Genomic DNA, 20,555 nt, shown 5'->3' with positions numbered 1-20,555 from the left:
ATTAAATAAATTGTATAGAATCCATTTAAAGATAGCTATGGATTCAAAGAACATTTTCAGACATCAGAAGTGAACTGTATACAACAGATGCTGAAAGTCAGACAGCTTCCTCATTCAGTGGCATGAGCAACTTTTTATGAATTAAGACTGTGGCCATCCACACTGGACAATTCTATAACAATGTGCACTTCTGTGGTTTGGGCTGATGGCGAGTTTTGTATAGGTCATTTGTATCATGGATTTTTTTTGGTTATCTTTGCTGAGTGTGGACTTTTCTTAACCTAGTTGGGAGGTATTTGTATCAAGCACTGTTAATAAGAGAAATGTCTTCTACTAAGTTGCTTACATATTTTTGCTACTAATGTCACTATACAGAATAGATTCCTCAAAGAAAAATTTTCTTGCTAGAATACAAGTACAACATTTTTAAGTGGAAAAGAACTGCCCAACCAAAGTAGAGAAGGGATTCTTCCTATTTTCATCATTTCTAAAAGCTATTTAGCTTACCCAGATTAAACCAATGATGGGTGAATATTTATTAATACAAAGCTTTAGTTTTGCCAAGAAAATATTCACCATAAAAGTTATGCTCACATTTGCATTCCTTACAGCACTTGCCATCCACGTATGCGAGAGCCGACTTGAGGGGGCAGTCAGGATTTGGACAAATCAGAGTTTCACACTGGATGGTTCCATTCTGAGAAGAAAACAGTATTTTAAAGAATTTCCAAGTTGCAGTTTGGTAGTTTTCAAGTATTTTTAAGTTGTTTCTTAAATTTCGAATTCTTCACTTAAAATGTCATAAATATTACTATTCTCTTTGGTAAAAGCATAATTTTACAGTAAAATTACAGTAAAATCCATATACAGAGACCCACAGTAACACAAGTTGGGTCATAACACAGGTGGTGGTTGACCCCACCTTCTGCTCAGCAACTAAGCTAGAGGTCTCACCTCCTATTGTGAAGTGAATGAGGACAGGGGCAGAAGGAAGGGCACCACTGGCAGGGAAACAGCAGGCTGAGAGCCAGCCAGGGGTACTCATGTCTCCCCAGATGATTCACAAAATGAGCATCAAAAAAACAATATTTCTGGAATAGCAGCTGCCATGGTGGAGACCCAGTTCCAGGATGCAAAAATCCTCCCAGGGATATTTGAGCTCAAACAGATCACCACTGTGAGTGGATGCTGACAATCGTCATAAGAGGTACCAACCTAAAGGGTACCTCGGGGAAACTGATCCCTGAAGGTCACCCAGAACTCCCAGGTAGCTTGGTTGCTTCTCTAGTCTTTTCAACAAAATGACTATGACTTCACCACACTACATCTTGTATCTTATTCAATTTGACTTTTGGCATCCATTTAACAAGTTGTGAAGGTTTTACTATATTTGTGAAATGTAATTTTGGTAGGAATATATTTCTAAATAGAAATCAAAGCCTGCACATACACATGTACATGGACAGTTATTTCACCACTAACTTTGAGCTTCTTAACATCATGATGTCCTACTTTTGAGTAAACTAGATGAACTTGGGAAAAAATGTTTTAGACCTCTGATTCTTTCCAGCCATTCAGTTTTCACAAATAATTCATGTGGAGTTTAAACGTTCAAAACCAAACTCATTTTGAACTTTTCTTTGAAAATGAACTTGTATGTTTGAAATAGTAATACATTAACCATTCTACCTTCTACCTTGGGACTTTCCTGTTGGCTCAGACGGTAAAGCGTCTGCCTACACTGTGGGAGACCCGGGTTCGATCCCTGGGTTGGGAAGATCCTCTGGAGAAGGAAATGGAAATGCACTCCAGTACTCTTGCCTGGAAAATCCCATGGATGGAGGAGCCTGATAGGCTACAGTCCATGGGGTCGCAAAGAGTCGGACACGACTGAGCAACTAAACTTTCTAACCATTCGATCTAATTAGTGAACAATTAGAGAAATCATATTTATTTAAACTCTATAGTTTATATTCCATGGTATTAGCAAATATTTAAAGCTTATTTAGACTCCATTATTTATTTATACAGCCAAATCTGGTCACAGTATTTTCTGTTGCATTTCATTTAGTTTTATCAAAATGCATTAATAAAAACATGAGGGGAAGATTCCTGGAAAAGTTAAGGATAACAGGATAGAGTCTTCTGGGAATCCTTTTACTGACCCAATTTAAATTATTAACTTCACGTGTGGACAATAAACTTAAAACTTTATAGCATTCTTAAACCACAATAATCTTTATAAGCTATAAACTGTCTTTAATAATACAATACACAGTTCTTTAGATTTGACTGGTTTGCTGGCACTTTAGTGTGTTTTGAGGAAATGGGTCTTGAAATTTTCATGATGACATTGGTTTAATACATTTTTAAAGAGTAGGGGCATCTGAGTTCTATTAGTCTCAACTCCAGCAGAAGCCATACCAGGCATGTGCAGTTCTTACAGCCGTCAGTCCACGACTCGAATTCTCGGTAGGTGGTTCCCTTCATGGTGCAAGTCCTTTCACAGTAGCACTGGTCCAATCTGTTCATTCGCTGCTCGGCTCGAGACAGCTGTGGTACAAAGGAAGGGGTTTGTATTGTTCAGCATTCCAGCGACGCAGAAAGGCAAAACACTCCAACAGGCATCTGACTGCTTTTTAGGTGAATAGCACTAATGATGGCTATGCTCATCAACTATCTATTATAAATATACTTAAGGCTTCATATTTGTTTCCATTATGATTTATGACAGGATATTGAATATAGTTCCCTGTGCCATACAGTAGGACCTTATTGTTTATCCATTCTGTATATTATATAATAGTTTGCATCTGCTAATCCCAAACTCCCAGTCCATGCCTCCCTCAACCACCTCTGCCTTAGCAACCACAAGTCTGTTCTTAATGTCTGTGAATCTTTTTCTGTCTCATAGATAAGTTCATTCTGTCATATTTTATGTTCCACATATAAGTGAAATCATATGGCATTTGTTTTTCTCTTTCTGACTTACTTCACTTAGTATGATAATCTCTAGGTTCACCCATGTTGTTGCAAATGACTTAAGCCTTTAATTTAAAAGAAAGGATTTTTCTCCTCTTCTCGTTGTAGTAAATTTGCCTCCTGCCTTTGTGTATGTGTGGCAGGGGGGGCTTCCCTTGTGGCTCAGCTGGTAAAGAATCCTCCTGCAATGCAGGAGACCTGGGTTCAATCCCTGGGTTGGGAAGATCCCCTGGAGAAGGGAAAGGCAGCCCGTTCCAGTATTCTGGCCTGGAGAATTCCATGGACTGTATAGTCCACGGGGTCACAAAGAGTCAGATAGGACTGAGTGACTTTCACTTCACTTTGTGTGGGGGGGAGGGGGAGCGGAGAAAAGTATGCTGTATGATTTATGATAAAACAGAAAAGAAGTCTAGGTCAAAATCACATCATACACAATACAGAGAAGCATTTTCCATTTTAAAAAATGTTTAATTTCATGGCTATGTTTGCTCAAGTGCAAACGTAAATTTTAGACTTTACATTTGTTAGAAACAAATCCATACACAACATAACTTTTAGGTCATCAGTAACTGCTATACAACATGACAATAGCCTGGTGAAACTACAGGTAAATTTGACACATGGTTAAGACAGCCAATGAGCCTATAATGGTAACACAATGGTAGAAAGCTTTTGTGGGACCATTTCCTTGACTAATTCTAGGGTCCATATTCTTTACAATGTCCTCTTGCCTCCTTCCTTGCAAAAAAAAAAAACAAAAAACTAAATAATAATAAAAACTAAATTAAACAATAAATCCTATTGTAGTAAGCAGTGTAAAAACCAAGTAATCTGCCTCATTCTTGATTTACTGAGTCATTTGTTATACAGATGGCTTGGGTTTGAATATTTATAAGCCCCTTCCTTTAGCTGGGATTTTGATTCAGTTCCAGTACACAGTAGGGGATAAGAAAAATCTCAAAGGTGAACAACTGTGGTTATAAAAGAAACAGTAAGAAACCTCAAGGATTTCTGAGCTCCACTCCCCCACACTCTATTTCTAAGAAGCTTTTACCTTGGCTGATGTTTTGGCTAAAATGTCCTGCAGTTCCATGATTTTCTGCACGAGTCCGTGAAAGTCATTGCACGTTGGACAGGCTAGAATCACAAACACTGCATTGGTCAAGTTATATTTATAAGGAGTTCAATCTGGTTAAGTCTATGCTGACAACTAATACATAAGAACTCCAATTGCAAACTGACATTGTGGACAATATTAAGCAAGAAGCACACTTTTCATTACATAGTGAGAGAACTAATGGACTTACTGCGATTAAGATCTGGGCACTGAGCAATAAATCCTTGGGGCATGACAAGCAATTGCACGTCTTGCATTATACCCTGTGTGCAAAAAAATTTGAAAAAGATGTATTACTTTCATCTGCCCAAATTATGTTCAATAGTCAAGTTCATGAAGGGAAACATTACAAGATAGACTAACCCAAGTCCCTGAAAAAAATCTTTTTGAATACATGGCTTTGACTTCAAACCAAAGGGAAAGAAAAACATCAGACAAAATAGATGATTGCCCATGTACTTTCTTATTGATAATATTTTTAAACCCTTAAGATTAAATGTCAAGATATAATTAAGAGGCAATAGTCGTGTGTTTGGGGAAGCTATTTTTAGTTAGCCTTAAGAAATGCTTGAAAATGACCTTTAAAAATCAACCTGAAAATCACTTCAGGTTTCAGCAACAGTAAAACTGATACCAATTTTCAGTTAACTACAATCATCAAAAAGAAAAGAGAAAAACTAAGTCATAAGAACAACGCTTATTTGAGTATTTCTCATCTCGGTTGTATCTTTTAAAGTAAATTCTTCAATTTAGAAAGGACAAGAGGTTTATTAAACAGCTACAGCAAGACCGAATAATGAGTCCTTGGGAATACAGAGAGTTTAGCATGAAATTTTTTAAAATGCCAACTTGAAATGACGTATTTTACACAGAAGTTCACATCACACATTTATATGTGAAATTTACATTCATCCTTCCTCATTAAGATATAATTAGCTTCCAGTTCACAAGACTCTCAAAGCAACATCCAAAAGGTAGAGACCTCATCAGACACTCTAGATGTCCCTTACATTCATCACCCTACTTTCTTTCTTCATCGTCTTTATATATTTTAATTAATATTTCACTTTCTCCCTTTGAAAAATGCAAACAGAATATTTCATGACAGAGGTGACCAAGACCAGAGTACCAATATATTATTAAGACAATTTTGATGTACATACAAAGATTTACCAGTCAAATCCTGGCCTATATATCTTCTACACATTTAATCAGATTAATAGCATGAATCAAAAAGAGTGTCAGTTTAAATTATAAATATTTAAGTATACTGCATGGCAATTGCTAGATCTTTTGTTTGCTTGGGGTTTGGATTAGGGAAGCAAACTGTATATAACAATCTCCTATCATCTGAAAGTATCAAAATGAAAGCAAGGCTACCATGTACAGTTCTATGGTTGGTGCAGTGCCCAACTCTAGAGAAGTACACATAACTGATGTGTGAGAAGGTTTCTACGGCCACATCAGGCTCCAGGGGAAAGACTGCCATGATTAAATAGAAGAGAAACGACACCCGGAGCACAAATTTGCTATCCTTTATATGTGGAAAAAGTGGAGAAGGAAATGGCAACCCATTCTAGTATTCTTGGCTGGAGGGGCCTTGTGGGCCACACACAGTCCAGAGGGTTGCAAAGAGTCGGACACGACTGAGTGACTTAGCACACACATGTGGGAAAAGAGCATTGATTTTTCAAGATTTGTAAGCACGGGATCAAATCCCTATGACTGACTTTGGACAAGTTACTTAACCTCTCTGAACAGGTTTATGCATGTGTAAAAGAGATTTTTTTTAAAGGCCCTGCAACAAGACTAAGATAAAATGAAATAACATATTCAAAGCACCTGGTTTCCAGATAACAGTTTAAGTAAGTTTTAAAAACACCTTTTTAAAAAAAATTATTTATTTATTTATTTTGCTGCTTCGGGTCTTGGTTGCTGCATGTGGGCTTCTCTTTAGTTGCGGTGCTTGGGCTTAGTTGCCCCAGAGCGTATGGGATCTCAGTTCCATGACCAGGGACAGAACCCTATGTCCCCTGCACTGGAAGATGGATTCTTAACCACCAGACTACCCTAGAAGTCAGGAAAGGTCAAAAGGAGATACCACATGTCCCACCTCCTCACTATAATCCATCTTGGTTGAGTAATGCATGTGCCACCAGGAAAGACCCTGAGTCAGAATGACTGGTCAGAGACAACCAATAAACTAATCCCATCACCATAAAACCCAAAACTGTGAGCCATGTGGCAGACTGTGAGCCATGTGGCAGAGCAGTTCTCCTGGCTTCCCTTATGCTCATGCTCTCTGCCAGGGCACCTCTTCTCAGTAAAGTCTCTTGCGTTGCCAGCAAAAAAAAAAAATATTCTTTAATAAAGTAAATAAAAACACCTTTCGAGGTTTACAAATCTTTCTTAGAACACAATTTTCAAGCTACTTGTACTTTCTCTACCTAGAAATCCATGAGTTAGACACATCACTTATCATCTTATAATAAACAACTTTTGTATGATAGGTAGTGTCAGAATCACTGGAGGAAAATGAACGACACTATGGCCTGGTAGTCAAGCAATTTTCTGGACCTTATTTCCTCATCCTTAAAATACAGAGTTAAATGGGATGTCCATTAGATCCTGTGATGCAATTCTATGGACTATATCTCTAAATAGACAACAAGAAAAAGATATAAATTATAACTGCTTTCTAGCTTTGATAGATTTGTGCATATATTAATATATGTATTCCTTTCTCATTTTCAGAAGTACAAGGAGACTATGAATAATGAATATTGAAAAGTTTTAAATCTCTATTATTAACATCCCTATAAAAGTATCATCAAAATTTATATTTCAAAAGTGAAGAGTTTATTTGTATATTAACATTTTAGATTTTTATTACTTTGAATGCCTAATTTCAAGAATACGCTAACTGCCCTGATTGAGCATTGAGAGACTGATCATCTCTGTCATATCTAAAGATCACATTCATTCAGAAAAAAAATAAGAGAATAGAATTGACCAGCTAAATAAAACATCAGTGTTAAAAAAATAAAACAGAAATAGATACCAGTAGGAAAAAAACTATACAAATCTATTTATTTTGCTTACATTATAAAAAGCAAAACTCATTAGACGCTCATTAGAAAGCATTTGTATTTACATTTTATATTAGTCAAAAGATACCTTAAAATATCCATGTGCATTATTTCTCTGTCCCAGCCAAAATGAAGTGCCCAGGGGCAAGTCTGTGGAAGGCTTTTCCACAACTCTTTCATATATTCTACAAAAAAACATCAGATAAGTAATATGTTTTAACCGTCACTTCTTAGAATCTTCCGTTTCCTGAACTGAGAACACTTCACTTACTTATTACAGTCGACATGTAAAATCAAGTGGGAGGCACTGATGGCTAAGGAGAGCTTGTGCCACTTATCATCAGCCAAAATGTAAGGAAACACTTCCGTGTGAGGGTGGTGGCTGCCGGAGCGGTAGTGAAGTCTGACTTCGTTCCGATGGCCACTGCTTTCCAGTTCCAGGTACCTGCACAGAGAAGAATCACATGGGGCCCATTGAAAACAAAGTTCAAAAAAGATGGACGTAACTTCTGTCTCCAGAAAGATGGGATAGACATACTTTTCCTATTCCTCCCAGTAAGTACAATTAAACAGTATATCATAAAACACGCAATAAGAAGAATCTGAGAGATGGAAAAAAAAACCACTAGGGAGCTCAGGGCCCAAGTAACAACAGAGTGGTGAGTGTATTGGGTATTCTTTTTGCCTCATATATCTCAGTCTTGGAACTGAAGAAATCAGTAACTTGAAAATACCAATGGATGTGGACAAAATAATTCCTCCCAAAAGCCTACTTGTGTTAGCTAAAATACTAAAAAAGGAGAAGCCCATAAAGAGAAACATTTTTAGAGAACAACCACTCTATTCCAGCCAAGCATCACAGGAAAAGCTGTGACTCTATCCCCAAACATGTCAGCAAAGGCTAAGTGCTAGATTTCCAGTCTTTTGAGGTAGGAATCATGTGAGCAACAACTCTGCCAGAGTGGTGTCAGCAAAAGTTAAGGAGAGAGAGCCAAGAATTTAAACCCCATCAGCCAAGGTTAATGAGATGAACTATGGCATCAGCGGAGACCATGTTCCACCCCTAGTAACAAAGCATACTGCCCTCTCAGAGGAGGCCTAGCGAGAGTCAGAACTTTCACCATCACCCAGCAGTAATGACAGCATCCTTACCACAGTGTCTGGTAGAGACCATGGGGAGAGTTGGAGATTCCACTCCCCCATCCAGAAATAATAAAAGTTCTATCTCAACTGTCAACCGAAGAAAAGTAGGGAACCTGGATTTCTAGTTCCACCTGGAAGTAACAAGATGACACCCACTCAGCCTCTGCCGGAGCAGTGTCAGAGAAAACCTGATAAAATATGGAGCTTAAATGAGATCCAAGTCTCAGAACATTATACAAAAATAACTAGGTTTCAATCCAAGTTTGGAAATATGATACAGAAATATCCAGGCTTCAATCAAAAATCAATGTCATACCAAGATGCAGAAAGATCTCAAATATAATGTAAAAAGACAATCAATAGATATCAACACCACAAGATGATAGAGATGTTAAAATAATTGACAAAGATTTTAAATAAGCATTGATAATAAAGAGCAACTACAAACATTTGAATACATTTGGAACAAATGAAAAAAAAAAAAAAGAAGCCTCAGCAAAGAAATAGAAGGACCAAATAAAGAAGAACCAAAGAAAAATTTAAAACTGAAAAAATACAATAACTGAAATAAAAAATTCAAGAGAGGGGCTAAACAGCAACAATGGAGGGGATCAAAAAAGAATCAGGTAACTAGAAGATAGAGCAAAAATTATCCAATCTGAACAGTAGAGAGAAAATAGACTGAAAAGAAAGGAACAGTCTCAGAGACCTGGGAGACTAAAACAAAAGATCTAACATTTTTATAATCAGAGTCCATAAAAGAGGAGAAAGAAGGAGAAATTGAAAGTTCTTGAAGAAATGATGGCTGAAAACTCTCCAAATTTGGTAAAAGATATAAACTCACAGATTCAAGAATCTGTGCAAACCCCAAACAAGATAAACTCAAAGAAATACTGATCAGAACTAAACTTCTGAAAACTAAACATAAAGAAAAAAATATTGAAAGTAGTGAGAAAAAAATTGACAATTATGTACAGAAAAAAAAATTATAATGGTCATGAATTCCCTAAAATAAACAATGAAAGCCAGAAGGAAGTGGCAAAATATTATTCACGTGAAGAAAGAAAAAACTATCAGCCTAGAATCATATACCCAACAAAATTATCTTTCAGAAATGAAGAAGAAATCAAGGCATTCTCAAATTAAGAAAGAACAGGATAACTGAATCAACTTTCAAACATATGTATGTTATGTTTAAAGTGCCTAATGGACATTCAAGAGGACGTGCACGGAGGACAGCTAGATCCACAAGGCTGAGATGAAGACAGGTTCATATGGAGACAGGAATTGGGAGTCATAGACATATAAACTATATTGAAGGCCATGAAGGCATTGGGATTACCTAGGGAATTATAATAGGGTTAATGACACATTAACATTTTGAGGAAGAACTAGCAAAGGAAACCAAAGGCTGGTGAGAGTAGAGAAGAAAAAAAGTGACAGTCCTGTCACTGTCACTAAAAATCCGATAAAATACCAACTATCCATCGGTTGCAAAGAGTCGGACATGACTGGATGACTGAACAACCACAACATACACTCATAGGGGAATCCATATTCTAGAACACTGTACCACCCTCTGAAAGGATGAAATTCTGACATGAACAATGCCATAGTTAATTATTAATTATATTAATAAAGGCTGTATAGAATCGCATTTAGTTTGACAAAACTGTGTGTGTATGGAGAAAAAAAAAATCAAGAAGGATATATGTCAAAATGTTAACAGTAGTTACCTCAGGGGAGTACAATTTGGGGGAAAGGATGTGAAGATTCTCTCAAATATTTTTATAACCCTGAAGTTTCTCCTTCTTCTGTAAGGTAATACTTACTTACACACATATATAGTAAAATTCTATGTTAAGATAAAAAATTAAGTATTCAAGTATATAAAATATATGCAGAAATTATTAAGGATAAATAAAAGACCAACTTGTTTGGTTTTTGATACAGAAGAAACCAGAGAGTCCTTTCTATTTTATTATTTGGAAACAAGTATTCTTTATTTAATCAACTCAACTAGTGAATTCTATAATGATAAGTAGGTGTTTGCATTTAAAAAAAAGTAACATCAGCAAACACATCGCCCTACTGTTATATACCTTCTGTTCTTTTACCACATAGAGGCAAGAACTCTACCACTGCTGTTGGTCTGGTCTCCTCCTCTAGATACTACTGGCACCTGTATTGAATTCCTAAACTTGAGGCACTAAAATTATCCCTAATAGCACAGAGGCTGACACTATGCTCCACAAACAAGAACAACCCTTAAGAAATTAAATATTTTACCAAAACTTACATTTTTATCTGCATCATTCACTCAAGTTTTTTAATGAAACAGGTATGTAATACACACAAAAAAATATAGTGAAGAAAAAAATAAATAATGATATGAAACAGAAGTGTGTCTGGCATGTGGTGAGTATTTAATAAATATTATTAATTTGCAAAACTGCACCTGTCCTCCATTCGGTGGCATCTAAGTGGGAAGCCCTCCTCCCCACTCCCACCACCTCAGCAGATCAGTGTGGTTAAATACCCACATCCTAAAGCCTGGCCTCCAGTTCACATCCTGGTAGCCCTCCTGGCTACAGTAAGCTATTCCATCTCTCTGTGCCTCATCTAGTTACTCAACTAGAAAACAAGGATACTAGCTGCACTTGTCTCAAAGGACTTCCATGAGGACTGGGATGAGTCAATTTAAGAAATCACTCAGAACACTACTCAGCACACACAAAACACATTGGCTATGTTTTTCATTTCAAAAAGTAATTAGCCTCCAATTGAAATAAATCAATTTAAAGAAGAAGTAAAGGTCAAATCCTCCCTCTTTCTCTCTGTGGTACAGCCAAGGACAGTCCTATGACACATCCTAGCAATCTGACACTCTTCCTTGTGACTGGGAATCTGGATGAAGCACAGCGAGGAAGAGAGGGAGGAGAGACTCCTGCATTGCAGTAGGACACAGCATCCCAATCGCTATATTAAGGTCACTCTGCACCTTGCTTCCTGTTTAATGGCCTGCCAGGGCACCTTTGCTTATTGCCTGCTCCAAATTCTGGCGCCTCAGCTTCCTTCCGCTTCAGTTCTGTAAACTGCCCTCCCTACCCACCACCTCCAAAGTTACCTTACAAGCAAGAACTTCTACTAGTACATTATAACTGTGGCATGGGGAAAATACATAATTGGAATAAAATGTATTAACATTTTTAATAGCAACTGAGTGCTAGAATTATGTATGATTTTTAACTTTCTTTGTATTGCGCTTTATTTTCCCTCTTACATTTAATGAGCATTTACTACCTTAAATTAAAATTACATTTTAAATTCTAAGAAGATAGTTTGTCACATTTCAACATACCATGTCTCCCTGATTTGTCATTCATAATTTGGGGAGGTAACTAAAATCAGAAATAAAGTTCATCCTTTATAATAATTTATGCCCTTGTTAATCAAATATCCTTTGCAATGGCAGAAATATAAACTAAGATTAGGCTATGGAGAAATAGGCAACAGTGGCAGGACATCATTCATTTTAACAACCTCCTTCATAACTCAAGATCAAAGGATAAAAATAAGGTCATGTCTCAACTGACAAAGAGGTTACACACAACATGAAATGAGAATTCTTTTGCTGCCTTAAATTAAAACCTAAACAGAAAAATGATCAGATCATCTCAGTACATTAAGCTACAACTCAGTTGTAAATTAGTTACCTGAAGAAAAGCCATAAGTACTTCTAGTGTCAACTATATTATTAGTGTGGTTCATGAATGGTACAATTGCAAAAGACTGATACGCACAGCATTTGGAACTGAAAACCCAGTTCCACCTCTCACTACCACTCATGACCTGACCACTCACCGCCTCAGTTCCCTCATCTGTAAAATAAAGATTCAGTGGCATAATCCATATAAAGTGTGGCATCAAAAACAAAGAACTCAATAAATGATAACTATTTTTATTATCTATCAATAGTCCTAATTAGGCATCATTTATAAAGTCCAGCCTTTTATAACCAATTCTGTGAATAACAAGCAATTTGAATACATTTTAAAAAATATTTTTATTGAGACAAAATTCTCTAACATAAAATTCAGCTTGAAAGTATACAATTTTTAATTGAAAAAATGCAGAAATCAGGAGGTATAAGTTGCAGATAAAAAGAGAAGATGAATCCACTCTCATAGAAACTGAGTTGACAGTACTGGTATTATGGGGGCCTCTAAGGACTTGCCAGTGGCTCAGTGGTAAAGAATCTACCTGCAAAGCAGGAGATGCGGGTTCAATCCCTGCGTCAGGAAGATCTCCTGGAGTAGGAAATGGCAACTCACTCCAATATTCTTGCCTGTAAAATCCCATGGAGAGAGGAGGCCAGTGGACTACAGTCAATTGTGTTGCAAAAGAGTTGGACGCAACTTAGAGACTAACCAACATCTAAATTTAACTTAAATAGTATAACCAGTAAAATATGATACATGAAGTCCAGTGGTAGAGCCAAAATTATTTTAAATTAGGCAGCTGTGTTCATTTATTAGAACGAAAAAGGCTGTTTCACCTCTCCTCTCCCAATGATTCCCTCAAGTACTGAGTGAAATGGAAGAGTCGGGAGTAAAATGTGTACCTTTTGACATCCTTCCTTAGGATCATGTTGATGCTATTTTTGTTAGTTTTTAATGGTATTTGGTCATCCACAAGGCAGTATAATGCAGCAAAGACTTCAGAGTCTAAATCCTGTCTCCATAGTTCACAACTGGGCAAGTAAAAAATCTCCAACCCTCAGTTTCCTTCCCTATCAAACAGGGGTCATAAGAGTTGTGGTTTTATATGGTCATTTTGAAAATGAAATAAGTTATAAGTACTTAATTTACACAGTTCCTGAGAAAGCACTCCATATACGTTATGATTTATGTTTCCTATGACATATTTATGCATGTTACCTAAACATCAGCAAATTTTCAGGGCTGAATTTAACTTAAATATGACTATCAGACAGAAAAATTTAATGAGAATCTAGCCAAATAACGGTATCTGCATTTCATCTACGATATTCCCATTTGGGTCATCCAATTTGTTTGAATTCATCCGGTGATCAATAATTTCTTACTTCCTAAGGCCAATCATTTCATTTTTATGAAATAAAGACCTTCCTTATATTGAAACACAAAGGGAAGATAGTTTTTAAACTAAGATTTATTCATTCATTTATTTCAGCAAATATTTACTATGGACATTGAGAATATGGCAATGATAAGGCCAAATAACACTGAAGCTTGAAGATCCTCAATCATAAACACATTATTAGCTAAAAATTAAGTTTAGCCATTTCAAAACTAAAAATAATACTACTATAAAAGTCCTGCTGCAAGAAGAGCAATGTAGCTAGATCTGTGAGGGTAACAAAGCTACTTCATGAATAATATAGCTAGAAGCCAAAATTATATCACCAAGGGGAAAGTGCAGTAGCAAATGGAATTTATTCATGATTGAAGCCCTGGCATCAAACATGATGACGTGAATAAAAACCTCTCCATCTTAGTACCCCACATAACTGAGTTTACAATAAAATAAAAGAGAGAATGGATAATGGAGGTAATTTGTTACTACTAATGATGAGAGGAGCATGACACAAAAAAATGCTAAGAAACAATACTTTGGGCTATAATTCTGCAGGGGAGGAGAATTTTGTGGCATCATGTGTATTTTGTAAGAATCACTTTGAGAAAGGTCTTATACAAAGATAGAGAAAGAACAGATATGATAAAGCGCTGATAGTAAGTAGGTACTCAGTACACAGCACAGGTATCTACAAAAATCAAGGAATTGAACGGTTGCTGGATAAAGGGTAATGACTGAATGCTAGGCCCTCTCAAAACCTCCACTAACTTAGCTGTGAGTGAGACCAACCCAGTGGAAATTATTGAAATCCTGGAGAGAAAGGGTTCAAAAAAGGGGCAAACTCAAAAAAGATGAGTCTTCCCTACTTTATCGAGAATGAACTCAGGATGAACTCTTGTAAGGTTGAGGAGGATCAACTGGGAAATATGGACTCCTTTGATGATCTGAAAATGCACACATGCAACTGTGTCAAAACTTGGGCTTACAGATTTTACAAAGGGTTCACAATCCCACGAGGTCCATTCATGGTCTCCAACCTAAGCAATCCTGTCTTATAGGAAGACCAAGCAGAATATGGTTACTTGTGAAAGATTTGAAAACCTGATTCTATATATGTATACAACTTTTACGATATAAAATAATTGTTTATAATTATACAAAAATTCAGAAAATACACAAAACACAAAGAAAATAAAGATCTCTAATGGTCTTGCCAGCAAGAGATAACCAACATTAATATTTTTGTGTGTATCTTTTGTAGTCTTTGTCACTTAACCATACACTTGTGAACATTTTTCCAAGCCAATAAAGTCACATCTTCTTTAATAAAAGCATAGTATTTCATAGTATAGCTGTGCCATGATCTATTTAATATCCAATTTCCAATTACTGTTTCCAGCTTTTTATTCTTAATAAAGAATATTTAAGTACATGTTTCTTTGTAAACCTGCACAGTTATTACAAGTGAAATTGCTGATTCAAATGGCATACACGTTTCAACGGGATTTGTTCTATTCATTCACCACTCACTCATTTATTCATCCAACAAATATTTTCTGAATGCCTACTTGTCCTAGGCTCTGTTCTAGGTCCTGGGGAAACACAAGTGAACCAAAGAGATAAAGTATGAGATGTATGGAGAGAGTAACTGAAAATTTATAATACCATATGTAAATAGATAGACAATGGGAATTTGCTGTATGACTCAGGGAACTCAAGCAGGGGCTCTGTGACAATCTAGAAGACTGGGATGGGAAGGGAGATGGGAGGGAGTTTTGGGAGGGAGAGGCATGAGTGTACCTATGGCTGATTCTTGTTGATGTATGACAGAAAACCACAAAATCCTGTAAAGCTAATATCTTTCAATTAAAAAAATCAAGTGAAAAAAAAAAGAAATAAAAGGAAGGTTCAGTTCAGTTCAGTCACTCAGTCTGTCCGACTCTTTGCAACTCCATGAATTGCAGCACGCCAGGCCTCTCTGTCCATCACAAACTCCTGGAGTCTACCCAAATCCATGTCCATCGAGTCAATGATGCCATCAAACCATCTCATCTTCTGTTGCCCCCTTCTCCTCCTGCCGCCAATCCTACCCAGAAATAGGGTCTTTTCCAATGAGTCAACTCTTCGCATGAGGTGGCCAAAGTATTGGAGTTTCAGCTTCAACATCAGTCCTTCCAATGAACACCCAGGACTGATCTTCTTTAGGATGGACTGGTTGGATCTCCTTGCAGTCCAAGGGACTCTCAAGAGTCTTCTCTAACACCACAGTTCAAAAGCATCAATTCTGCAGTGCTCAGCTTTCTTCACCATCCAACTCTCACATCCATACATGACCACTGGAAAAAACATAGCCTTGACTAGACGGACTTTTGTTGGCAAAGTAATGTCTCTGATTTTAAATATGCTATCTAGGTTGGCCATAACCTTCCTTCCAAGGAGTAAGTGTCTTTTAATTTCATGGCTGCAATCACCATCAGCAGTGATTTTGGAGCCCAAAAAATTAAAGCCTGACACTGTTTCCACTGTTCCCCCATCTATTTCCCATGAAGTGATGGGACCAGATGCCATGATCTTAGTTTTCTGAATGTTGAGCTTTAACCCAACTTTTTCACTCTCCTCTTTCACTTTCATCAAGAGGCTCTTTAGTTCTTCTTCACTTTCTGCCATAAGGGTGGTGTCATCTGCATATCTGAGGTTATAGATATTTCTCCCAGCAATCTTGATTCCAGCTTGTGCTTCTTCCAGCCCAGCGTTTCTCATGATGTACTCTGCATATAAGTTAAATAAGCAGGGTGACAATATACAGCCTTGACGTACTCCCTTCCCAATTTGGAACCAGTCTGTTGTTCCATGTCCAGTTCTAACTGCTGCTTCCTGACCTGCATATAGGTTTCTCAAGAGGCAGGTCAGGTGTTCTGGTATTCCCATCTCTTTCAGAATTTTCCACAGTTTATTGTGATCCACACAGTCAAAGGCTTTAGCATAGTCAATAAAGCAGAAATAGATGTTTTTCTGGAACTCTCTTGCTTTTTCGATGATCCAGTGAATATTGGCAATTTGATCTCTGTTTCCTCTGCCTTTTCTAAAACCAGATTGAACATCTGGAAGTTCATGGTTCACCAAGAAAAAAAAATACTAGTCCTCATTACATTTATATTAAAACAAATTAAATTAACAAAATATACCAAATAAGTAGGCTGCATGGTGATAAAATCTATGAAGAAAATTAAAGTAGAAGAGGATAAGGAGTATGGTAAGATGATATTTTAAACAGGATGTTCAAGCAAAGCCTCACTGAAAAAGTGACATCTAGTGAAACCCTGAAGAATGGTGACCCTGAGGCAGGAGCCTTCCCAGCAAATTCAAGGAATGTCACTGATGCCTATGTGGCTAGAGGGGAAAGAGGTAGAGTCAAAGTAATAGAAAATTAGATCAAAAGGCATAGATCTCAGAGTGGCAGACCATTTAGGGCCTTAGAGTCTAATAAATAAGTTTGCCTACCATGGATAGAAAACTATAAGAGGCTTTTTTTTTTAAGAGGTTTTTTTAAAATTATATTTATTTATTTTTAATTGATTGATGATTGCTTTACAATATTAGTTTGATTTCTGGAGAGGTTTTTTAAATTGATTTTAATATAATAAATTTGGCTGCAGTTTCTAGAATAAACTATGTGGACGGTGGGAGGCCACAAGGGTTAAGTCAAGGGTATCTTGGACCAGGGAAGGTGGTGAAAATGGTGAAAAGATTTTCTCAGGATTAAATGTGCAGTATGAGAGAAATCAAGAAACACTTCCAAGTTTTTAGCCTGAACAACTAGAAGAAAGCAGTTACCATTTACTAGGATGGGGAACACTGAATGAAGAGTAAGTTTAAGCAAGAAGACAAGTTTGACTTCTGATATGGCACAGCTTGATATTCCAACTTATCCAAGTGAAGATGCAGGTGGGCTGTTCCATATACAAGTCTGGAGCTCAAGGGCAAAGGTCAAGATGAGAAAATTAAGAACCCACTGTTACATAGAGATGGGATTTAAAGCCCTTAGACAGAATGAGATCACTTAGGAACTAAATGAGTATGTGAAAAGAAGTCTGGACATCATGACTTAGAATAGATCTACATCCAGATGTCAGAGATGTGAAGAGGAAAGAGTCAGGAAGTAAAACCAGAAAAGTGGGAGCTCAAGAAAAGAGTTTGAAAGGACAGAATAATCAAAGAATGAGGACTCCGAACTGAAGAATATATTTTTTCAGCAAGGACATCAGTAGGAATCTTGACAAGTACATTTTCAATGAAGCAGAAAGTCAAAGCCTCATTAGAATAGGTTCAATGAAGAGTGAGAGGAGGAAAAACTGGAGACAAACAAAGGGGAACAAAGGAGCACTAGTTGAATAGGTAAAGTCAATAGAGAGTTCTAGGTTTGGCTTGCTATTGAGACTTTAAATATTGTAGCGTATTTATATGCTTGTGGAAATAGCCAATAGAGAGGGTACAAGTAATAGTGCAAAAGAAGTGAATTCCTGAAGTAATGTCCTGAGTGGAAACACAATTTAAAATGTAGTTAGTATGTTGGTCTTTGTTAGGGTTATGGACACTAAACCTAAAAAGAAGGAGAATTATAGTTAAAATCATCCCACAAACATTACTCCAGTCTCAGATGGATAGAACTAAGTTATTTTGAATATTTTAAGGATAAAGAACAGCATCACATGCATGGATGTGAGAGTTGGACTATAAAGAAAGCTGAGCGCAGAAGAATTGATGCTTTTGAACTGTGGTGTTGGAGAAGACTCTTGAGAGTCCCTTGGACTGCAAGGAGATCCAACCATTCCATCCTAAAGGAGATCAGTCCTGGGTGTTCATTGGAAGGACTGATGTTGAAGCTGAAACTCCAATACTTTGGCCACCTGATGTGAAGAGCTGACTCATTGAAAAGACCCTGATGCTGGGAAGGATTGGGGACAGAGTATCAGATGGTTGGATGGCTCACCGACTCAAGGGACACGAGTTTGGGTAAACTCCGAGAGTTGGTGATGACCAGGGAGGCCTGGCGTGCTGCAGTTCATGGGGCCGCAAAGAGTCGGACACGACTGAGTGACTGAACTGAACTCAACCTGACCATTAACACTCATCACAGATGGTTTCACAGATCTAGGGATAATTTACTCCAGTTCCTTTCTATAGAAGTACAATTACATATACTCAGTGGAACATGAAATCCATGTTTTATATAGGCCTTTTAAAATAGTTTTTCAATAGGAGATTCATCCTCTAATTCAAATGAAGTGATATCTCAATTAATAAATCCCTTGGGACCAAATGCATTTCATTACTTAACTGTTAAATACACAAAGCTATTAAATTCACAGTTGTGTACATGTGCACACACAATCACACCCCTCCTCAAAATCTTTTTAAAGAACTACTAGTGGCTTATATTTAAATGACCAAATCTTTAAATGTTCGTGTCTAACATGTTGATCTGAGTTGTTCTAATTTCCGAAATTAGAACAGTGTTATATATTATAAAGGGATAGAGAGTTAGAAGGGGGCTTCCCTGGTGGCTCAGCAGTAAAGAATCTGCCTGCCATGCTGGAGATGCAGGAGACATGGGTTCTATCCCTGGGTCAAGAAAATCACCTGGAGGAGGGCATGGCAGCCCATCCAGTATTCTTGACTGGAGAATCCACACGGACAGAGAAGCTGGGCACGCTACGATCCATAGAGTTGGAAAGAGTCGGACGAGGCTGAAGTGACTGAGCAAGCACACACAGTGAATTGGAAAAGTCTTAGAAAGAAGGAAAGGGTGACCCTTTCTCAATCTACCATACTTCATTGTAAGCTCTCTTGGAGAGTTAGTAAATGGTTATCCTTCTAACTGGGCTTCCCAGGTGGCACTAGCGGTAAAGAACCCATCCGTCAATGCAGGAGATGCAAGAGATGTGGGGTTCGATTTCTGGGTTGGGAAGATCTCCTGGAGGAGGGCACGGCAACCCACTCTAGTATTCTTGCCTGGAGAATATCATCGACTGGGGAACCTGGTGAGCTAGAGTCAATGGGATTGCAAAGAATTGGACTCAACTGAAGCGACTTAGCATGCACGCACCTTCTTCTAACTTTCTTTCTGATATTATTAACATTTCTATCTTGGAGCAAGGACTAGAAGCAGAAAAGCTTTGGAGATGCCATCAGGAGTGGAATGGAATGAATCCAGTCTCCAAACAGATGCCTTGAGTTTTCGGCAAGTGGGGATCTTGTTGACATGTCTCATACTGATAGGTTATAAGTATAAGTTGAAAATCACTGAAAAGATCGTATTTTTCTTATATGAATGTCTAACAGATGCTCCCTATTTTTTGAAAAGAACAATTATATTCTTTTAGAATTGCTATAATCCGCTGAACCTGATATATATGAGCCTATTTTTAAATTATCTGTATGGTTCCATCACTCCATGTTTCTACTCATGTGCCAACTTTACACAGTTTTAACTACTATTGTTTTATAATAATTTACATAAGGTAGTGTAAGCCCTCCAGAATTTTTCTATCATTACATTATATTTGCTAATGTTTGTTTCAGTTCAGTTCAATTGCTCAGTTGTGTCTGACTCTTTGCAACCCCATGGATTGACTGGTTTGATCTCGTTGCAGTTCAAGGGACTTTCAAGAGTCTTCTCCAACAACACAGCTCAAAAGCATCAATTAAAAACATCAAGATTTGTTTAGGCTTCTTATATCTATTCTAATGAAATAAATTAATTTGTAGTTTCCCTTTGTTGTAATGTCTTTGTCTAGTTTTTGCCTCATAAACTGTGCTAGAATGTGTTCCCCTTTTGGTAATCTGTGGAAGGATTTGTGAAAGATTGCTGTTCTTTCAGTTCAGTTCAGTTTAGCCGCAAAGTCGTGTCTGACTCTTTGTAACCTCATGAACCACAGCATGCCAGGCCTCCCTGTCCATCAGCAACTCCTGGAGTCCACCCAAACCCATGTCCATCGAGTCGGTGATGCCATCCAGCCATCTCATCTTCTATCGTCCCCTTCTCCTCCAGCCCCCAATCCTTCCCAGCATTAGGGTCTTTTCCAATGAGTTTCCAATGAGTCAAC

General features: G+C 37.4%; 1 protein-coding gene across 12 annotated transcripts in view; it reads right to left on the bottom strand.

Moving 5' to 3' along the window:
* NELL2 (neural EGFL like 2) overlaps positions 1–20,555 on the bottom strand; it is a 457,071-nt gene that overhangs the window by 267,183 nt on the left and 169,333 nt on the right. For all 12 annotated transcript variants that reach the window (XM_081593579.1, XM_081593571.1, XM_081593572.1 and 9 more), the window contains 6 exons: positions 7,460–7,633; positions 7,277–7,373; positions 4,290–4,362; positions 4,037–4,119; positions 2,425–2,553; positions 595–697 (listed from right to left, as the gene is read on the bottom strand). In XM_081593579.1, the coding sequence (XP_081449705.1) occupies positions 595–697; positions 2,425–2,553; positions 4,037–4,119; positions 4,290–4,362; positions 7,277–7,373; positions 7,460–7,633 (659 nt within the window). The remainder of the gene's footprint in view (positions 1–594; positions 698–2,424; positions 2,554–4,036; positions 4,120–4,289; positions 4,363–7,276; positions 7,374–7,459; positions 7,634–20,555) is intronic.

This window comes from Giraffa tippelskirchi, chromosome 4 (assembly GCF_054371585.1).
Source record: "Giraffa tippelskirchi isolate mGirTip1 chromosome 4, T2T-mGirTip1v1.2.pri, whole genome shotgun sequence".
In the NCBI taxonomy this organism is placed as follows: Eukaryota; Metazoa; Chordata; class Mammalia; order Artiodactyla; family Giraffidae; genus Giraffa; species Giraffa tippelskirchi.
This window is presented reverse-complemented; position numbering and strand designations above follow the sequence as displayed.